This window comes from Haplochromis burtoni, unplaced genomic scaffold (genome assembly GCF_018398535.1).
Source record: "Haplochromis burtoni strain Fernald_Lab_line unplaced genomic scaffold, NCSU_Asbu1 Contig_179, whole genome shotgun sequence".
In the NCBI taxonomy this organism is placed as follows: Eukaryota; Metazoa; Chordata; class Actinopteri; order Cichliformes; family Cichlidae; genus Haplochromis; species Haplochromis burtoni.
In genome coordinates this window covers 658,922-677,383 of record NW_024582540.1, presented here as the reverse complement: position 1 = coordinate 677,383, position 18,462 = coordinate 658,922, and the positions used below count along the sequence as shown (strand labels likewise).

At 43.2% G+C, this 18,462-nt stretch overlaps 1 protein-coding gene across 1 annotated transcript in view; it reads left to right on the top strand.

The window, feature by feature from the left end:
* Nucleotides 1-18,462, top strand: part of wwox (WW domain containing oxidoreductase) — a 133,034-nt gene that overhangs the window by 19,189 nt on the left and 95,383 nt on the right. The window contains exon 6 of the mRNA XM_042225696.1: nucleotides 18,131-18,219. Within this exon, the coding sequence (XP_042081630.1) occupies nucleotides 18,131-18,219 (89 nt within the window). The remainder of the gene's footprint in view (nucleotides 1-18,130; nucleotides 18,220-18,462) is intronic.

The following is an 18,462-nucleotide window of genomic DNA, read 5'->3' as shown; positions in this document are numbered from 1 at the left end:
TTTCCCAGGTCAGTGAGCAGGGCTGGAGCACTCTCTTCTGCTCCCAGAGTAACCAGTATATCATAATTAATCATTTTCAAATCCTCTATCTTGCAGATGCGAGTTCACACTGGTACACTGGTATCCCCACATCAACCTCTTCGGGGAGGATGCCGATTAAAGATGAACATATCAAGCAAAAATACTGCTCATATATATTTTCTTTTTTTTCTGGGGAGCTACAACATGTATAGATGTGTGCACTTTGCTAGTTTTACCTAATTTTGCCAAGTGGACTTTATTTCATTTTATTATTATTTTTTTTACTGAAGGAGTTCTGTGCACCTGTAGTGGTCTTCGCATTTGAAAGTTTATTCAGTTTGTAAAAAGCATGAAATCTCACCGCACAACACACGTTTTACTGGTTAGATTGTTAGCAGGGTTATTATTATACTTAGTTTAAGTTAAACTAGCTATGAAAAACAAATAAAAATAAAAAACTACAACTTAAAAAAAGATGGAAACTAACTGAAACTAAACTGAATTAAAAAGAAAAATTAAATAATATTAATAAGAAATACAAATTTATAACTGTGGTTGTTAACAACACGTCCTTCTACTTTTTTTGTTATTCAAAGGTTAGCTTATAGGTTGTAAAGCAATATGACCACATGTTGATTTTAAAAAAAAGTAATGCAAAATATTTGAGGAAAAGAAGTAGTTGCAAAATATGTTTAAAAAAAAAAAATTAAAGACAGAAATAGACAATCATGACCTTCCCAACCAGTGCCAGCAGCTGGGAGACCTAATTCCTCCAGCTTGTCCTGTCTGTCCTGGCTCTCCTCCTGCTTTTAGATGCCCAAAAGACCTCACCTGGGAAGCCCTTATGACAGATGCCCCCTCAGCTGGCTCCCTTTCATGTATAAGGCTTTACTCTGAGCTTCTCCTGCAATGCTGAGATCCTCACCGTATCTCTCAGGGTGAGCTCAGACACCTTTGGAGGAAGCTCATATCCACCACTTATTCTATCAGTCTGTACCCACAGCTCATGGCTATTCGTGATGGTAGAAATGTAGATGGACCAGGAAATGAACTTTTCACCACAATCCACAGCATCTGCATCCCTGGAGATGCTGCACCAATCTGTCTGTCATCTCCTGCCCCATTCTTTCAATATGTGTGTGTAACACTGGGAGATACTCATTTTCTTTCTCATCTAGAAATGAGGCAATTTCTTCAGTGTGGGGTTTTGCTTACATATCACTGTTGGAGCTCAGATAAATCCAACGGAGATTGTTGCTGGTGATGTCAAGACTTGTACTTAAATAGCCCCTTAGGTTGTCTCCGGACCACAGCAACATTACACCTGCACCTCCCTCTGCTCATCCAATCGTCTCCTCAGGTGCATCCACTAAATCACCGAGGTAGAGGTGGTTCTCTTTTATTTCCAGGATTGTACAAATCGTTCTGTTTCTTTGCATATTAGCAGCATGAATCTGCCTCTCCAGGGAGAACTTCTCATCTCTCTTTATTTGCTTATTTGCTTGTTTTCTACTTGAGCGCTGCCTGCGAATTAGGATCCCCAGTCCCCTGCCTTTAACTACTTTCTACTCTAGCTTAAGAGCAGAAAGGATGGATTGAATGAAGGTGCACCCATGATATGTAAATTTGATGAGGAGACCCCCTCCCCCCCCTTTTTTAACTCAAATTTATTCCCCAGCAAGTGACCACACAGGGCTAAGGAACAGCAATAAGAGTTACTGTAATATACCACTGAGGATTTCTTTGCATTACACAGGTGACGGTTCTAGTTTAGCTTGTGGGAATACTAAAGGAGGCTTTGTGTAGTAGAGACTGTTAGTACAACAACCTTAAGAGTTGAATATCTTGAAGTTTTACAGTAGACCAGTGTGTGATTGTGCATCTTTGCAATACGCTCCTCAGGTTCAGTATGTATGTGCCCTCACATGAACAGTGCACACACACACATTTGCATGGTGTGTATTTAAATGCTTAATTATGCATTTTGCATAGCTTTGGGACATGCATCACTCTTCCCAGACTGCTAATAAAGTGACCAGGGAGATGGGGAACCTAAATGAATCCTAAAGTGCCTGGCTTGCATTCCTCACTCTCTCCCTCTCTCTCCCTCAGCGCTCTGCTTAGTTATTCCAGCCCACCGTGAAAAGCTGTGTGCCGCTCAGCTCTGTTCCTCCTTATGTCTGTCTGCCGTAGCCAGGTGCTCTGTCTCCTGAAGAGGTGTGGCCTGCTCCTAATTGCCTGGACCACAGTGAACTATGGGCAAATGCTTTGTGTGAGGGAGCACCATGGAGGAATAATTTTGAATAAATCACGTAGTTAGCCGGTTGATATTTTCTGCTAAATAAGCACTTCAGCGGGCGTCTCACAAGGAGGTGTGAGCGTTAGAATGATGGGTCACTTGCCATAGGTCATGTTGGGGAGGATTTAAATGATTTAAATGATGTCACTGCCACTGAAGGGGACGGGTTCAGGAAGGATGTGTAAGGCAGCACCTCTTTGTTGTTTGAACCTGACAGATTTTCATCCTTCTCTCTTTCACTTTTCCCTCTGAAGGAGGACCCATTGCCCTGGGATGAGGGCTTCTTATGATGAGAGAGGTGAGAGGTTGCCTGGATCTCTTTCCCTCTTTCTCTCTCTCTCTTTTTCTGTCTGCCAGCAGAGAATGTTATTATTGAAGTCTGAGAAGTGCTGACCACAGAGAGACACGTCCAGCACACACTCTAATGTTTTAAATCAAGAGATGAGCCAATTGTAATAGACTGCAGTCAAATAGACCGAGGCTTAGTTGACGTCTGCCAAACAAGCAAGCATAGTAATGTCGAGTGCAGGAGCCATCTGGCAACGGCCTGTAACATTTATCTGCCATTACCCTGAGCTTTTTTAGCATTTTAGCACAGTTTGAAATTAGCATAGGCTCTCAGATCCCGAGATAAAGTTCATAGGCGATGCAGTAGGCTAATTACATGTAATTCTGTGTTTGATGTCTCTGTGAGATTGAAATTGTCGGATGCTGTCTCTTGTCATCATGAGATGGGAACCTAATGAGTGTATTCTGTGCCCTACAATGTCTGGTTGCATTTCACATATGAGACAGAGGAGGGGGTGAAAACGGAGAAGAAGGAGATTGTAAATGTTAGTAGCGTGTGTCGGTTGAGAAGGACATTGGGATTTGTTCACTAATGAACAGACAAGTGTGTCATAACACGTCAACTGCTGGGATATCCGACTGTTCTGACGCTGTAAGTTACAAATTTCAAAGTCAGGCTGGTCGTCCATCTCCACTTTCCACAAAGGACTCCGAAATAAAAGGATGACGTTATTACAGCTGGATGAGACTGGAACCTTTTAAAGATGTGCCTTTAAAAAGCAATACATACCTGCAGCTCTGTTATTTAATTTCTCCACAGTCAATATATGCAGTTGGATTTTGATGGTGAACTCTGCGTGTCATCTTTTTTGACTGTGCAAAGTGTTTTCTGCTTATATGGCTGTGTCTCCGAGCCTTTGACTTGTGTTTATAGGGTATATTCTGCAGTCTGGTCTCATGGAATGATACCAGTGAACTGCTTCAGGCATGCGAATAATCCTGCCCCAGGCACAGCTATCATTATTTTCTGGGAAGTTGTTTGTGTGCATGTGTGCATGTGCACATGTAAGTATGTATGTCTGCGTGTTTGTATGTGCTGTGACACGGAGTTAACACTGGTTTACAGCTTAATCAGTCTGTGTAACTGGATGCATATTTATCAGAGAGAAAATTCATGCTCAAAGAATTAGACCTTAGCCCATACATCATTATCAAACACACACCCACCCACACATGCATGCCCTTCAACACATACACCGACACACACACAGATCCACATTTCATTAGAGAGGCAGATTCAGGCAGCAGTAGATTAAAAACAACGTGTGTTTTTACAGGTCCATAAATCAAGCGCGGGACGAGGGGGATTCATTTAGAGAACACCAGAGTTGTGGCGTAGTTGCCCTCACGTGACTAATGCTCAGCTGCGATACTTTGATACACTGCCTTTTTATTAGTTTCATTCTCTCTTGCCCCATATCAACGATTATCTCTCAGCTCACATCTGACTCGTGGTCTACGTTATATGTTGAGTTCATTTTGGTGAGGAAAGAGCCAACATTGTGACGCACGATTATGCCTACATACGTGCGTGTGATTAGGCCTACACTACAGCTTTACCAGATTAATTGTATGGCATTGTTTGTGTGCTGTTCACTGGAAAAAGTCAGGTTATGTCCTTTGTTCTCTGCATCCAATGGGAATGTTAGATGATTAGCATCTAACATTTGGACTGCTCAGACTTACCTCTGTTTAAAAAAAAATGTTATTAGTGATGCTCTGCAATAAAGGTAACACCCACACATTCACCACCGCTTCATCTGTCATACAGCTATTGTCTCAGCCACGCTGAGGCTTAGCTGTTTGGTCATGTGTGTCTGTGTTTGTGGGTGTGTAGCCCTGATTTTCAGCATGAGTCTGACACACGGGGGGCTAGTGTAATTTCCCCCTGCACTAAAACCCCCAACAAGTGGCACCAGGGGAGAGAGGAGCATATTACAAGTTCAAGCGGCTATGCTTTCCTTTACCTCAGAGAACTACAAGCGCTCCTGACCTGTGACCAGGCATAGCCTGTGTGTGTGTTTGTCTGTCTGTCTGTGTGTGTGTGTGTGTGTGTGTGTGTGTATGCGTTTGTACGTTGAGGGAGGCTCAAAGGTGTCTGAGCTACCTTGCTGTTCTTTCAAAGTGTAAAGCATTTATTAGGGTCCAGACCTGTTTGGGGGGCCGCAGGGCAATATTATTTCATGTGTTCCAATTGAGGTGTGTGTGTGTGAGAAAGAGAGAGTGTGTTTTCTGTGCAACTTTTTAGATAACCAGCTCTATATAGGAGGAGGCTAGAAGGTGAACAGGTTTGGTAAATATATCAAATAACTCTGTAATAAAAACCCGCTGTAAACCAGTGAACACAGTTTGACCTTTGAACTCCAGCTCCCTCGGTCACAGTGCTATATGTAGACCACATGAAGCTCTGCTGATTAATTCTGCTGTGGACCATGAGGAGGAAGTATGTGTCTCAGACTTTGGCTTGAAACTTTTCTGTTCCATCTAATAAAGTGTATTAAGGAACCTGTGAAACCTTTCTCTCAAATAGTGGTGATCCATTTATAACTCAGAGACTACAGTAAAATTAACCACTATGTGTCACGGTAGGTTAATTTAAGTAAATTGAAGAAGACTCAATGAGAATGGCGACCATCTAAAAAGTGGAAATCGGGACATTCCTCTTCTCAAGTCTTTAAACCAGAAGTTTGTCTATGCATGAGTTATGATACAAAAAGAACCCATGAGATTCAGGTTACTGTAGTCTCTAGTGATTGAGGGTGGTGGCATATAACCCGAGTCTCCTGACTGAGAGTTTTGTGTTTTATTTCAGCCTCTAAAACAAAAACCAGCTCTAAATCTGCTTTGCCGATCTGTAGGGCTGCTGGCACCAGCCACCACTCCAAACCTCCCGAGGAACTTTTTGTTGTTGTTGTTGTTGTTTTATGATGCAGACTTGGTATATTAACAGATTACCTGACAGCACAGCATAATGTGCTCTTAAGTCATTTAACAGATTTCTGTGAGATCAGGCTGGTTGGAAAACTAGAAATGTGAAAGTCTGCTTTTGTCTCGCTTCATCTGATGTAACTTTGTGTTAAATCTTTCTTTAGGGTCATTGTGAGCTGCACGTGAGCTGTGCTAGAACAGCTGTAACTTCTGTCTAATTTAGCTTCTCATCTTCTGCTACAGGACATAATGATATGACAGCCCTTTGTCATTCCTACAGGTCTGTTTGTGGGAGCGAACGGTGAGTAGAGATAATTGCTGCCTCTCGTTTATCCTGTGAAGGGCACTTCTACATTTTAACCCAATTGCAACTCAATGGATATATAACTCAAGTGTGAGTGTAGGGGCCATGTGTACTTGGATATTTCCTTGGATCAGTTTGCTCCATTAATTTTTTGGAAACCAAATCTCTATTAGGGCTTGAATGAATGATCAACAAGAGCCAACTAGGGCAGTGTAGAAGACTGGACTTATGTGCAAAGGGAGGGAAAAAGTCATGAAAGTAAAGGGAAGAGAGGAAGATGGGGTGAAGAAAGGGAAGCATGGAGGAGTGAGGTGTGGTTACGTGGGGGTAGGGTGCAAGGATGCTCATCTATTACATCGCACAGGAGCCCAGGGGTCAGCTTCAGCAAGACGGATTCAGAGCTATTGGGTTTGGACTCCATCTCCCATAAATCCTGGCACGTGATGCTGATGGATGTGGGCCATAAAGCCTCCCGCGCTGACATGTGGAGAGCAACATGGGAGAACCATGGGAAAAAGTGAGTGCTCCAGGTTAATGTCAGCGAAGCCTGGGAGTGAAGAGGGGATGATGGAGAGAAAGAAAGACCTGGGCAGCGAGAGATCAGAGGTGTAGAGAGGGAGATTGAGAAGAATGAGCAGAAAAAGCCGAGCGTTTGTGGGAACACTGTAACAGAATTTGCTGTGGCATTTGCAGTAATTCAGCTGTCATCATACGGGTTTAAAGCCACGTTGCTTGGAGTGCAGTGGATCGCTCGACAGTGTTTGTATGAGAGAGGAAAAAACATTCACTACTGTGTGACTATAACAGCGTTTAGCAGAAGCAGATTTGTATTATGTGCATTTATTGTTATTATTTGCTTTTATGGTGTCTGACGCTTTACCAAGATGAATATAACTCATTAAAAAAAGCAATAGAATTATAATAGACTCAACTACAGGAACTGCCGACCTGGCTAGACAGGAAATGGAGACATGTATACTTCCTCATTAACAGAACCCCGTTTGGGCCATAAACCACCATCCCAATGTGCTCGAGGAAAATGCCCTGATTAGGCGGGTGGAGGGGCATTGCTGCCCTAATGAAGGCTTCCCCCACAGTCATTTATGATATTGGTATGGGTAGTATGGTGACTAGGCCTATGGGATGAGCTGACTTACAAGAGATATGGATGTAAGTGAGCGGATGCAGTATTTTTGTATGGATGGGAGAGTTGGGCCGGGGGAATGCATATTCACAACTCATTTGGGGGAGTCAGTTTTACTAGGTTGCGGCTAATGGAGATGAGCTTGTGTTAAGAGCCGGGGGAGACGGTAATTTTACATAAAACCAAAAGAGGTTTGAAATGGGTGTGTGTGTGGTCAGGTTGTGTTTACTTTGTTCTGCCATCTTTTTTCGTTATTTGCTTTATCTACCCAGCTGAAAAAGAAGAAGATGTGATTGAGAATGACATTACTTATCATTATCATTTTTCTCTTTTAATTTACATTTTAATGAATTGATTTATGATTAAAAAAAAACCACATCGTATTTGGTTTAATCTTGCGGAGAAAGACTTCAGTGTAGATGTATTGAGATTGAGTTTTGAGGTTAATCTGCATTTTTGTGCCTCACTTGTTAAGAGGGCAAACTTTAATTCCTGCTCTCTGACAAATGCAGGCAAATTACAAAAAAGTTTTCGGCCTTTTTTTCAAAGGATTTTATGAGCACCACTATAAATTTTTGGGAGAGTTGGAAAACGTTAATAGACACAATGTTTTATTTGCACAGTCTTGTGTAAAAAAGCTATTATGCGGGCTGGATAATAGGATTTACATCGTGTTTATGAGGCTTTATTTTTTGACCAGTGGTATTGTGCGTGCCTTACACTCATTACGATGCTTTGCAAATAGAGTTGCATTCTAATTTAGTCATTTTGGTGATGCTGTTGGTACCGTTTGCCCTATAAACTTTCAGTAAATGCAGTGGGATTTTTCAGATTTTTAAACTAGGTTGTGTTCATTAGGAAAAATAAGTCTTTGAAGGAAAACGAGACACGTAAATATAGATTTCAAGGTCTTACAAATGCCTTGAACAAATGTTACAATAAGCTAATCCCTCACCACCATTGTTTCCTCTCCGCTTCCTAATTTCTCGCTTTTTCTTGACTCACCCCTCGTCGCTCCCCCCCCACCATCGCCACAGGAGCTACCTGAGGCCCTTGTGTCCACCTCATTCATCACCAAGGTTTGATTCCTCTGCTTTGAGAGAGATTGGGGGGGAAAAAAGAGTTTAGAAGGAAGAGTAAAGAGTCATAACAAACCCTCCTCTGTTCTCTCCCCTTCTTTTCTACCTCCCTTCCTTCAGCGTGTGAGGGAGAGATGAATGCAGCTAGTGGAATTAATTGCACTCCGTTACTGAAGATCAGCAAGTTTGCACTGTTGGCGTGCTGATCTGCCATATGGCTGCCCACTAGGTGAACACTTTGATTAATGTTGCCCACTCCCCATTTTTTCCCCACTAATATTTGATTCTGATAACTGAAACTCAGCTCCTCATTCTTAGTCTTTCCATCTTCACTCCTTGCACCCCTCCTGTTTGCCTTTTGTTTCCCTCTTTTTTTTTATTTATTTTTTCCCATGGTCACCCGAGCCATCTGTATTTGCAGATAAAGTTCGGTCTCGCCCCTCTTCGTTATATTTTTGTTTTGCTTACAAAGAGTTTGTGTGATGTGGCATCGGTATCTGTGAGCATCCGTGAGATTAGAGTGAGAAAGAAAGGCCAGAGTGTTTGTTTAAGAGAGAGCTTTGGAGCTGTGGGTATGTGTCCTTCGCACTTGATTAGGCCCCTGGTGTGTTCAGTGGTTCTCTATTAGCCTCCTCAGCCTCTCGTCTTCTACTGTGCAAAGTGACTACTCTCATGCCCAGAGGTCTAAGATGCACACACACACACAAACCATGCACACAGTCAGATAGGACAGTGTGCTGGGGTCCATGCAGTAACAAGGAGGTGAACAGATGCTGGAGTCACAATATCAATAGGGCTGACTGTAGGTAATAATGCCTTAGCAGGGTCCAGCCATGAGACAGTGCTAACTAGAGAGGCAAGTCTCAAGTGGAGCATTCACTATCTGCAAATCGCACCATGTGGCTGTGTGCGTGTGTGCTTGTTTGTGGGTGCGCATACTCCCATTACACGTTAGAAAGAGCCTGATGTTGCTGCAGGGGTGCAGCGCAGCGATGTCAGTGTCATCATCAGCTCGGAGACAAAATGTTCTCACCTGAGGTCACAAGTTCACATTTGTTTTCTTTTTTTTTTCTTTACCCCCCTGCTATAATGAGGCAGCAATTCAGAGCACTATGCAGACATCTATGCGGGAAGATGTATTACGATCACATGGGTGCTTTGTTTTCCTTCTTTTTTTATGGCCTGTTCTTGCTGCTCGTCTATTTTGGTCTTCCTCAGTCTTGTTAAGTGCTGCCATTCTCCGGTGTTTGGATGTGGCCCAGAGGGCCCTTAGCGAAGCCAGGGGCTGGGAATGAGCAGCGAGCCCCAGCCAGGGGGTGCCCATGGTAGACTGCCAGTCCCACTAAATCTCGCTGATTACCTGGGGTGGCTGTGTTGTGATGGGGGTGTTACCAAGGTGCTAGGCTCTCCAAAGAGGCTGATTGAGATGCAAATGGAGGCCATAACTCAGAGGTAATGCAGATCTGAGCACCCTTTGCCTTGTCCGTTCTTGCTTACCTCACTCTCTCATCGCTCCCCATTTACCCCAGCATAGGAGGAGGCACTGTTATCGTCTCGGGATAAAGTTAGATATTTATCATAGAAGGAGAGAAATACTTGGCTAGGGCTGAGTATGGGAATTGATCGTGGTTTTGACTCGACAAAAGCTCCACAAACTACCAAGTTAGCTCACACATCCCTGCATTTAGCTACATCAACACAAGTGCAGATGCACCTGAAGAGACCAGAATGTTCTCCTGTTTCTTAGACAGAACAGATGGACACTATAAAGTGTGAGGGACTCTAGGCTTGCCGGCATAGAGAGGTGGAATGAACAGGGGAGGAGGAGAGGAGGAGTAATTGCATAGTCCTTTGCCGAATTGTTCTGTGGATGCAAATTTAAATCCCTCCTATTATTTTAATAATCTGCCTTTTACTGCTTGTGCTCGGATCATTTGTTTGCAAACCAGGTTATTTGGAGAGGGAGGCTCGGGGGTAATTTCATGCTTTGGAGCATTTATATCTATAACTTAATGAGGAGAGGGCCTGTTGTTTCCTGGTAATACACTGCTAGAGGGGAGCAAACTTTTTATTCTCCGTTTAGGGTACTGTTAGAGGGCAATAATGTGGGATTACTCTGATGGAATTAAGGAGCAAACTGAGGAGAGACCTAATGTAGCTTTGGGTGATAGACGAAAGTAATACTGATGGTTTAGACGGGGTTTTTTAGGTTCATGGGTTGTACCATAGGAGGATGGGCTTTCCTGTTTGCCAATCACAATAAGCAGATTTCTTCAGATTTTAGGTCTCCTTTTTTTCCATCGCATCCACATCTAAAAGAAGAAACCTCTTCATCAACATGCTCTGGGTGCACCAGTTTATAAAATTCAGATATTGTCACTCAGTTAGCGCCAGGGCAGAAAGTCAACCCAGTGGTCCCAGCTCGAACTTAATTTGACACAACCTTAATACATTTAGCTGAGAGACAAAAGGAAGACGCGCCGTCTACAGAAAGCAGCACGCAGTCTTGCGAGATGATCGGGACTCTTAATGCAGTTACTTTCCTTCAGTGGAGCCAAAGACATCGTGGGATGGAGTGATGGAGGGGAAGGTGTGCGTCCACGTCGTCCTCTTCTTTCCTTCCTGCTCGCTGTCACTCCTTCACTCCTCCGTTCCCCTGTGTAGGATCGCTCCTCCTGCAAATTGAATCAGACTGCATGAATTAAAGCAATAATTCAATTTGTTTACAAGGCATCATTTATTCTCTGTCACGCCAGTGTTCTGTTGACGATCCGTGGCTCGCCGACCCTCGACCTCTGCTGAGGTCACATGACGCACTTATTATATTTTTCAACCAGAGTCTTTTAGGCTATTATCAGGCGACAAGGGGCTAAAGATACATGATGAGAATCCTATTATTCAAATCTGCCAAGCATTTTCACTGAATGCAAAACTGCCCTTATCAGCAGACAGGACAGATCATGTAAATGGTGCTTCAGACACTGCATTTGCGGGTTGCTGATGAACGTGCTCCTGACTTTGGAAATTGAAGTAATGTTAATAGTAAAAACAAACACTCTGATGTCAGATGGTGCCTCCCTTTTATCCCTTTGCTAAAAGGTCACTCTTACATTCCCCGTTTGTTGCACTCGTGGTGATAACAGAGTATCTCTACCGTGTGATTTCATACGAGAAAGGGCAAGATTTTCTATCCCAGAGAGAAAGAGCAAAAGGCACCATCTCCTGTCTTTCCAGACTAAACTATTGTGACAGTGGAAAATGGTAAGCAGTTTAGAATATTGCCGAACAAAAGAGCTTTTAATCAAAGTGCATACCAGACCCTGCGGAGTATAAAACATTCCCTCATCAAAAGGCCTATTATACACTTACTCACATCAAAGGCCTACACGTTCCTTAATTGCAAGATTCTTTTCTTATTCAATTATGTTATGCTTATGTTTTTATAACGCTGATACAAAAAAGGAGGCTCGGATAACCAAATCAAAGGGGCTTAATTTATTATCTCTGAACAGCCGATGTGTGTTCACTACAACAGTATACATTTGTGTAAATGGTTTTGGTGCTTTACCAGGCCTCTGGATACTGAGATGGCACAAAGCACGAGCGTTTCAGGAGAAATTAAACAGAGTAAAACTAGCAGGTTTAGATAAAGCAATCACATTACTGTCGCACTTGAAAAGAACGCATTATTTTGTACTTGAGCGAACGGAGCTTTATTGCTGACACGCCCAAACAGAAAGTTGTATATACAATATAAATGCACAGGGCCTAGGAGTTTTTCTCCATCTCTTTTGTTATCTAACCACAACATAATCAGCAGCTAAGTCTGCGTGCGCTGTTCAGCCAGACACTAAAGTCCCTGTGCAGGATTGCAAAATAAGTTGGGTGTAAATATGTAATTGCCAGTGCTTATTCTGAGATCTGAAATATTAGGGAGCAATATGGAACGCATTAAAATCCTGGTTGTTAGGGGTATCGGTTACACTGAAGACATGCAGGAAAATGTGCACTGTCTGCGAATCTGGCGGAGATAGAGGGGGTAAGATGAGGGGGGGAGATAGGAGCAGGAGAGGGTGAGGAAATGGAGAAGAAGAGACAGAAGAAGAGAAGAGTAAGATGAAAATCTCTTGATGTCTTTCTGAGAACATAGACACATTATTTAAATCTCCATCACTTTTTAATGTAAATCTGATCAGGCTGTGCCCTGGATGAAGGAGGGGAGAAGGGAAGTAGAGGCAGAAATGGAGACACGCACACTGACACAGAAAGCTTTATGATAAAGCACCGTTAGGATTGAAAGCTGGATGTTGCTATCTCACTTCACACTTGATTCTTTATGAAACATAAACAAAAAACAAAACGATTTTATATTAAGCGTCTTTTTTTTTTTCTTAATGAAACAACACTTCCACTGTGGTGAAATATTTTTAATGTGCATGTTTGTATATATGGGTGCACGTGTCAGCTTGTACGTGCGTGCTTTATGTGTGTGTTTGTGTGCAATCCGATATCTGCCTCAGGCCCCATGGCCCTGGTCTGTCTGCATCCGAAAAGCAAACTCTGCAATTATGATGACCGCCCTGTCCTTTTCATTTCCCATCGCTGTCTCTCTCTCCCTCTCTCGTTGTCTGCTCTTATGCCTTCCCCTCTCTCTGTCTTTATTTTTCCTCTTGTCTGACCTGTCTGTCTCTTTGGAAAGGTAGCCAAAGTCTCAATAGCTATAAAATAACGCCAAGCTCGATCACCTCAAGTTTCAATGCAAAATCATCTCGCTCTTTTTCTGTGTGTGCAGTCCGTTCACCTCACAGATAGCCTCCAAAAAGTTGCTCATCTGTATATTTACATGGCCATTGTTCATGTTTACTAGCAGTAACCCCCCAAAAAAGCCAAACCCCAATAATTCCCTGCATAATTTCTCATATATTGTTGTGTGAATTTGGTTTTATCTGGTTGCACGCTAATTTAGATTTTTGGAATCACTTTCTAAAAATGACAGCATATTCTAAGACAGTTTTTACTGAATTATATTATGCAGTATTATAATGCATTGTATGCATTACAGAAGCTGTTCTATACTCCCACTTTACTACATTAGAGGGAAATATTGCACTTTTTACTTCACTAAATTTATTTGACAGTTAAAGTTAAAGATTTTGAAAACCTGTAATGAGCGTATAAAATGTAACGCCTCACTATTCAGTAAAATTAAATTACACCAGCATATAAAGTACTTAAAACTGCTTCACCTCCACCAGCTATACCATTAAAATTCTGCTTACACATTAGTTAATAGGTGTTATAAAAAGTAATTATGTAACGTTGGCCCTGTAATGACTACTTTTGGTTTATTTAAATTACACATTGCTGCTAAAAAAGATTGAATTTAATTATTCTTATATTTTTGTACTGCTGCTTTTACCCATTAAAGTAACTAAATACCTCTTCTTTTACTGTTCATCTTTAAGTTCTTTTAAAGTCATTTTCTGCTCAGCGCGCTTTTCTCCAGCTTTCCGCCTCCATGTGACTCCCTGACAGATTTGAATGAACGATTAGCTCATTGAAGTGCTTACTAATTCACGCATTTAATTAATTACAGTTATTAGAGCCGCGCTTACTAACATGGCACGGCCGTCGCTGACCAGAAATGTCAACCGAGTACTTAACCGAGGCCTGGCCTTTTTGCTCCCCGCGCGCGTGTCAGGTGCCCCTGATGTCCACGTTAGGAGCAGCGGCACGTGGGCGCCTCATTCTTCATGTTTCTCATCTGGAAAATCATCCCATGTCCTTCCTTCACCTTTCCCATATCTGCCCCTGCAATTGCTTGATTTGTAACTTGATTTCAGGAAAGGGAAAACCTGTAGATTATCCAGCTTTCATTAGAGGGGAAAAACCCAGTCCGTGTCAGAGAAAGAAGAAATCAATTTAATACAGACTTAACTGGAGGAAATTGCATATTCTGCCTGTATGTGCTGAACAGGCACTTTCTCTTCCTCACCAGAGACCTGCCTCCCTATTAATTGCAGTGTGCGTGCATGCCAGTGAGTAAGTGGATGTGTGTGTGCGGGCGTGCGGGCGTGCGGGCGTGCATTTTGTTTGTTTGTGTGTGTTTAGTGTTTGGAATGTGCAGAACGCGTGCTTTCATTTGTGCGTTAGGCGCTCGAATGCATGTCGTTACCTGAGTGCGTATTCAGTCTTTTTGTCTGTGTGTGGAGGTCAGTTCTCAGACCCGTGGTAGGGCACCCAGCCAGATGTGTCCTTTTCTTTATTTGCGATGTGCATGTGCGTTCTCCACACGTGGGGTGTGTGTGTGTGTGTGTGCGTCTAATTTCTTTGTCGGTGTATAGCGCATGCATAGGCACAAGTGCATGTGACTTAGCCAGGTGGAGAGGAGATTGGTTGGTATTTATGAACAAACGTCATAATTGTGACAGGATGATATATGACCTGCACATTCCACAGTCCCCCCCCTCCTTCCTTCTCTCTTTTTCTTTTTGCTAAAAATATATATCTATGATATGAGTCTTAAAAGCTGATGGCCAATTTAGTATGGTGTGTTGCGGCCAAGGTCATAGAGATCTGAGTTCCTTGGTGTTCCTCCCTCCGAGGCCTGTTCTAATCTACAGAGCAAGAAGAGGGGCTCAAAGTCATTTCTCTAATTGCTTTTATAAGGTGCCCTTTTCACATGGTGTCTTCCCTGCTCATTCACTTTCATCGCCATTACAACACCTTACCTCTGCACCTGCTGGTTAGGATATGTCCATATTATACTGCTGTTGCTTTATATTAATATTACGAATCTCATATTCAGGAGTGATACTTCAAACCACAGGAATTCGACACTGCGTTGTCTTCCTTTACTCGCTTCTTCTCCTCGTCTGAAGCGTTAACCGGGGTCTGCGGGCTAAGTGTTTTGTGTATATATAGGGGTTTTTCTGATTCCTTAAGTGTTGCCTCTGCATTGGTGATCTATAAGAGGCGCTGAGGTGGTGAGCAGCACAAGGTGAGGGAAGATGGAAGCAGGGGTTAAAGTATGAGAGTGAAGGCTGAGAAGGATAAGGGGAGAGGGGGATGAGATTGAGTCTAGTGCATTAAGACAGTGTATTATTTGGTGGTTCCACTTGCTTGCGTCCATTAGGGGTGGCTTCTGTGCTATTAAAGGGGTCAGCGAAGTGTGTGCACCTGTGTGTGCCCACACGTGTGTGTGTGTTTTAAGAGTTAGTAAAGTGGTCCAGTATCTTATTGAACAGGATGGGACTCCCCTGCTCTAATACTTCTTCATTTTATTGGATTGGATGGCCCCGGTTATAATTGTATTAGAGCGCTTCCCCATCTATCCTCTCCTCCTTCTCCATCTTTCTTTCGGCAGTGATCACATGTCATTCCTGGGTACGCCGCGGAAAAGAGCAGGATGGAGAAGGAGAACCTCTGCAGTTGCCAACTTTCTGTATTCACCGAGGAAAAGTTTAACTGTTTGCCTCCATCCTTGCTCTTAGTCCTTCCTTCTCTCCTTCCTTATGGTGAAAGTCCTAAAGGTCATTGTCTTGTTACAGATAGCTCGTCTTCTGGGTTTGATGGCAGGTGACAGGTGAGAGGTGTTGGCAGCAGCGGTAGTCTGAGGCATCAGGTGATGTTATCTTCACGGTGACCTTGCCGATTTCTGTCCTGAACACGTGCCTGTTTTGCGAACGCGTAGACACGAGGACGCACACTTTGCAGCGGTTTCTCATTTTTGGAGCTTATTTACCGCGTTTCTCTCAGAATTAGCCTTTCTGTTTTAGTTGTAGCGATAGGTTGTGTGTAGCTGGGGGGCGGTAAGCACTGTCACCCTGAGCCGAGCTCTGTGGTGTTGCCTACTCAGCGATTGCTCCAGAGTTAACCAGAGAGGCTTCGCTGCCTCTCACTTTTCCTTCGCCCTTGAAGAGACCAGGAGTTGTCAGGGTCCTCATAAAAACCCTGAACGATTGCGTCTATGCTTTCTCCGTCTTTTTCTACTCCTTTTTTTCTTCTTCTCCTTCCAAAACCTGGCCATCTGTCTAATTGTTCACCTCCATCGCTTTAATGCTTTTTACATGCTTTTTCCCCCTCTTTCCAGGCAATAAACTTTATTTTCTTCGCAAGACTTCAATCTGCAGGGGGAGGGTAGGCGGGCGGGCAGGCAGGCTGCTCACCTTCTCCCTGCTGGATTTGCTCCAGTGGCCCCTCTTCAACCCCCCCTCTATCCTCCCTCTGGTCTCCCATTACTCCATCTCTCCTTTCCTTTCCCTCCATGTCTCTAGAGAAGAGGATATGTGTTCGTCAAGCTGACACCTGCTCTCATCTTCTCTGCTGGTCATACACACATAGAGAGCTATCCTGTTGAGGAGGCCTTATAGTGACCTGTTAATTATCACACTGCTGTCTCTTCTGACCTTGTTCGGAGGTAATGCCTCATTTTTCTCACAGTAAAATGAACAACTGAAGATGATTTTTTTAAAAACATATGTGTTACAAATGAGGTTTTCCTACTATATTGTTACTTTGGTGACCAAATATTACTTTTCAATCCACCTGCATTTATGTGCATGTATACCTTGTGAAAGTGGCAAAGAGTATAAATGCACACTGCACATATAAGCAATTAAATCAGACAGTTGTCTCCTCTCACCTGTGATTACTGCTGTGTACAGATCATATAAGCAGGTACCCTATAATCATATCTATAATAGCCATAATCAGCCCTTTAATGCTCTGTAATAGCATCCATATAATGGCATAGAGTGGCATCAAGAGAATAATTCAGGCATAGATAATGGTGTGATAGCGTGGTTTTACCCTTGAGTCACAACATTGAATTTGTTGTGTGCGTGTGCGGGCGTGCGTGTGCCTCTGTATGCATGTATAAACACACCCTGGGGCAGTTAAGGTGTCTGTAAAATGCCTGAAGAATCACATTTCCATCAGAAGATGCTCTTAACCCTTTATTGTTTTCTTTGTGCTCACTGCTCCATGGAGCGTCCTTGCTGTGAGTGTCATGTGTACTTAGCTGTGCTGAGACAGACACGCTGAGGAAAGACGTTCCCATATGACACCCAGAGACAGGAGATCAGATCAGAGGGGATGCAGGGGAGCAACACCAGTGGTGGCGGATGGCGAGCTGAACGCCTTTCCGGGTGTAATCTGAGCTGACAGTGTTCCTCTGGGATGGCGGGTGGGAGGAAGGAGGAATACCTGGTGCTACTGTGCCCAGAGACCAGAGCATGGGGGATGCTCTGGAGTCTGGAATCTACATGCTCCATCTCAATTCATGCGGCACGCACTCGTGCTAACATATGCCAGAGTCCCATGTGAGCTCATATGTTGCAGGTAGACCGAATCTGGCTTTTTTTTGGTCGAGGGCCTCAGCAGATAAAGGGAAGAGTGGGGAGAGACAGAAAGGCATGGAAAGACTGTGAGTTGACAGACTTGATGAACCCCGTTGTATGATTTTATTAAACAGATATGGTCCTTGCATGCATTTTTGCTGAGGCCTTTGCCCTGCAGCACAATGCTACAGTAGGATGGAGGGGATGATGGATATTTAGCCTGTCTTCAGCAGTGTGTAAATGCAGCTATGCATTCACTTCTCAAGTCATTTATCTTTTTCTTCTTCTCTGCTATCTGTCTGCCAACATATGGTGTGAGATGAGCCACACACAAACATGCAGGGAGAGGACACTGTCACTACTTATGAGTTTCTTAAGAGTCTTTAGACAGGACGGTAACTGGAAACCTGGATTCTCATCAAAGTAAAAGTGGGGAAAACATGGGGACTACAAGCAAAGAGCGATCGCTCTTCCAGGACTTGAATCACTGCATTGTCCTGTGGAATAAAACAGAATGCAAACATTCAGCCTCTACTTGTGATCACTATTTCCTTTGACAACAACGATTAAAATGGGCAAAAAACTAAAAAAAAGTCTTTGAAATGTCTTTTAATTTGCTGTTACGTCTGTATTTTTCTGATCATATTGTTTTCTCTTTCTCAACAGCACAAAGCGAGAGTTGAAGCAATGATGTGCAACCTGGCTTCTCTGCGCAGCGTCAGGGAATTTGCTGAATCTTTCAAAGCAATGAAGCTGTAAGTATTAAACACAATGTTGTTCATTTTCATCCCTTCCTTGTTTTGGAAATGCAGGTTGTGTGTTTTTAGGATCAAGCAGGCGTGGTGTAATAGATGCCGTTTATAAATTTTGTCTGCTCTTACTCTTGCCTTTGAGCTGGTCACAACTGAATTCAGCTGGCATTTGTCCCACAAAACCACACAGTAAATGGTGATGCTCATGCAGGTGCCCTGCATATGGAAAATTGCCCTGCGTGATGT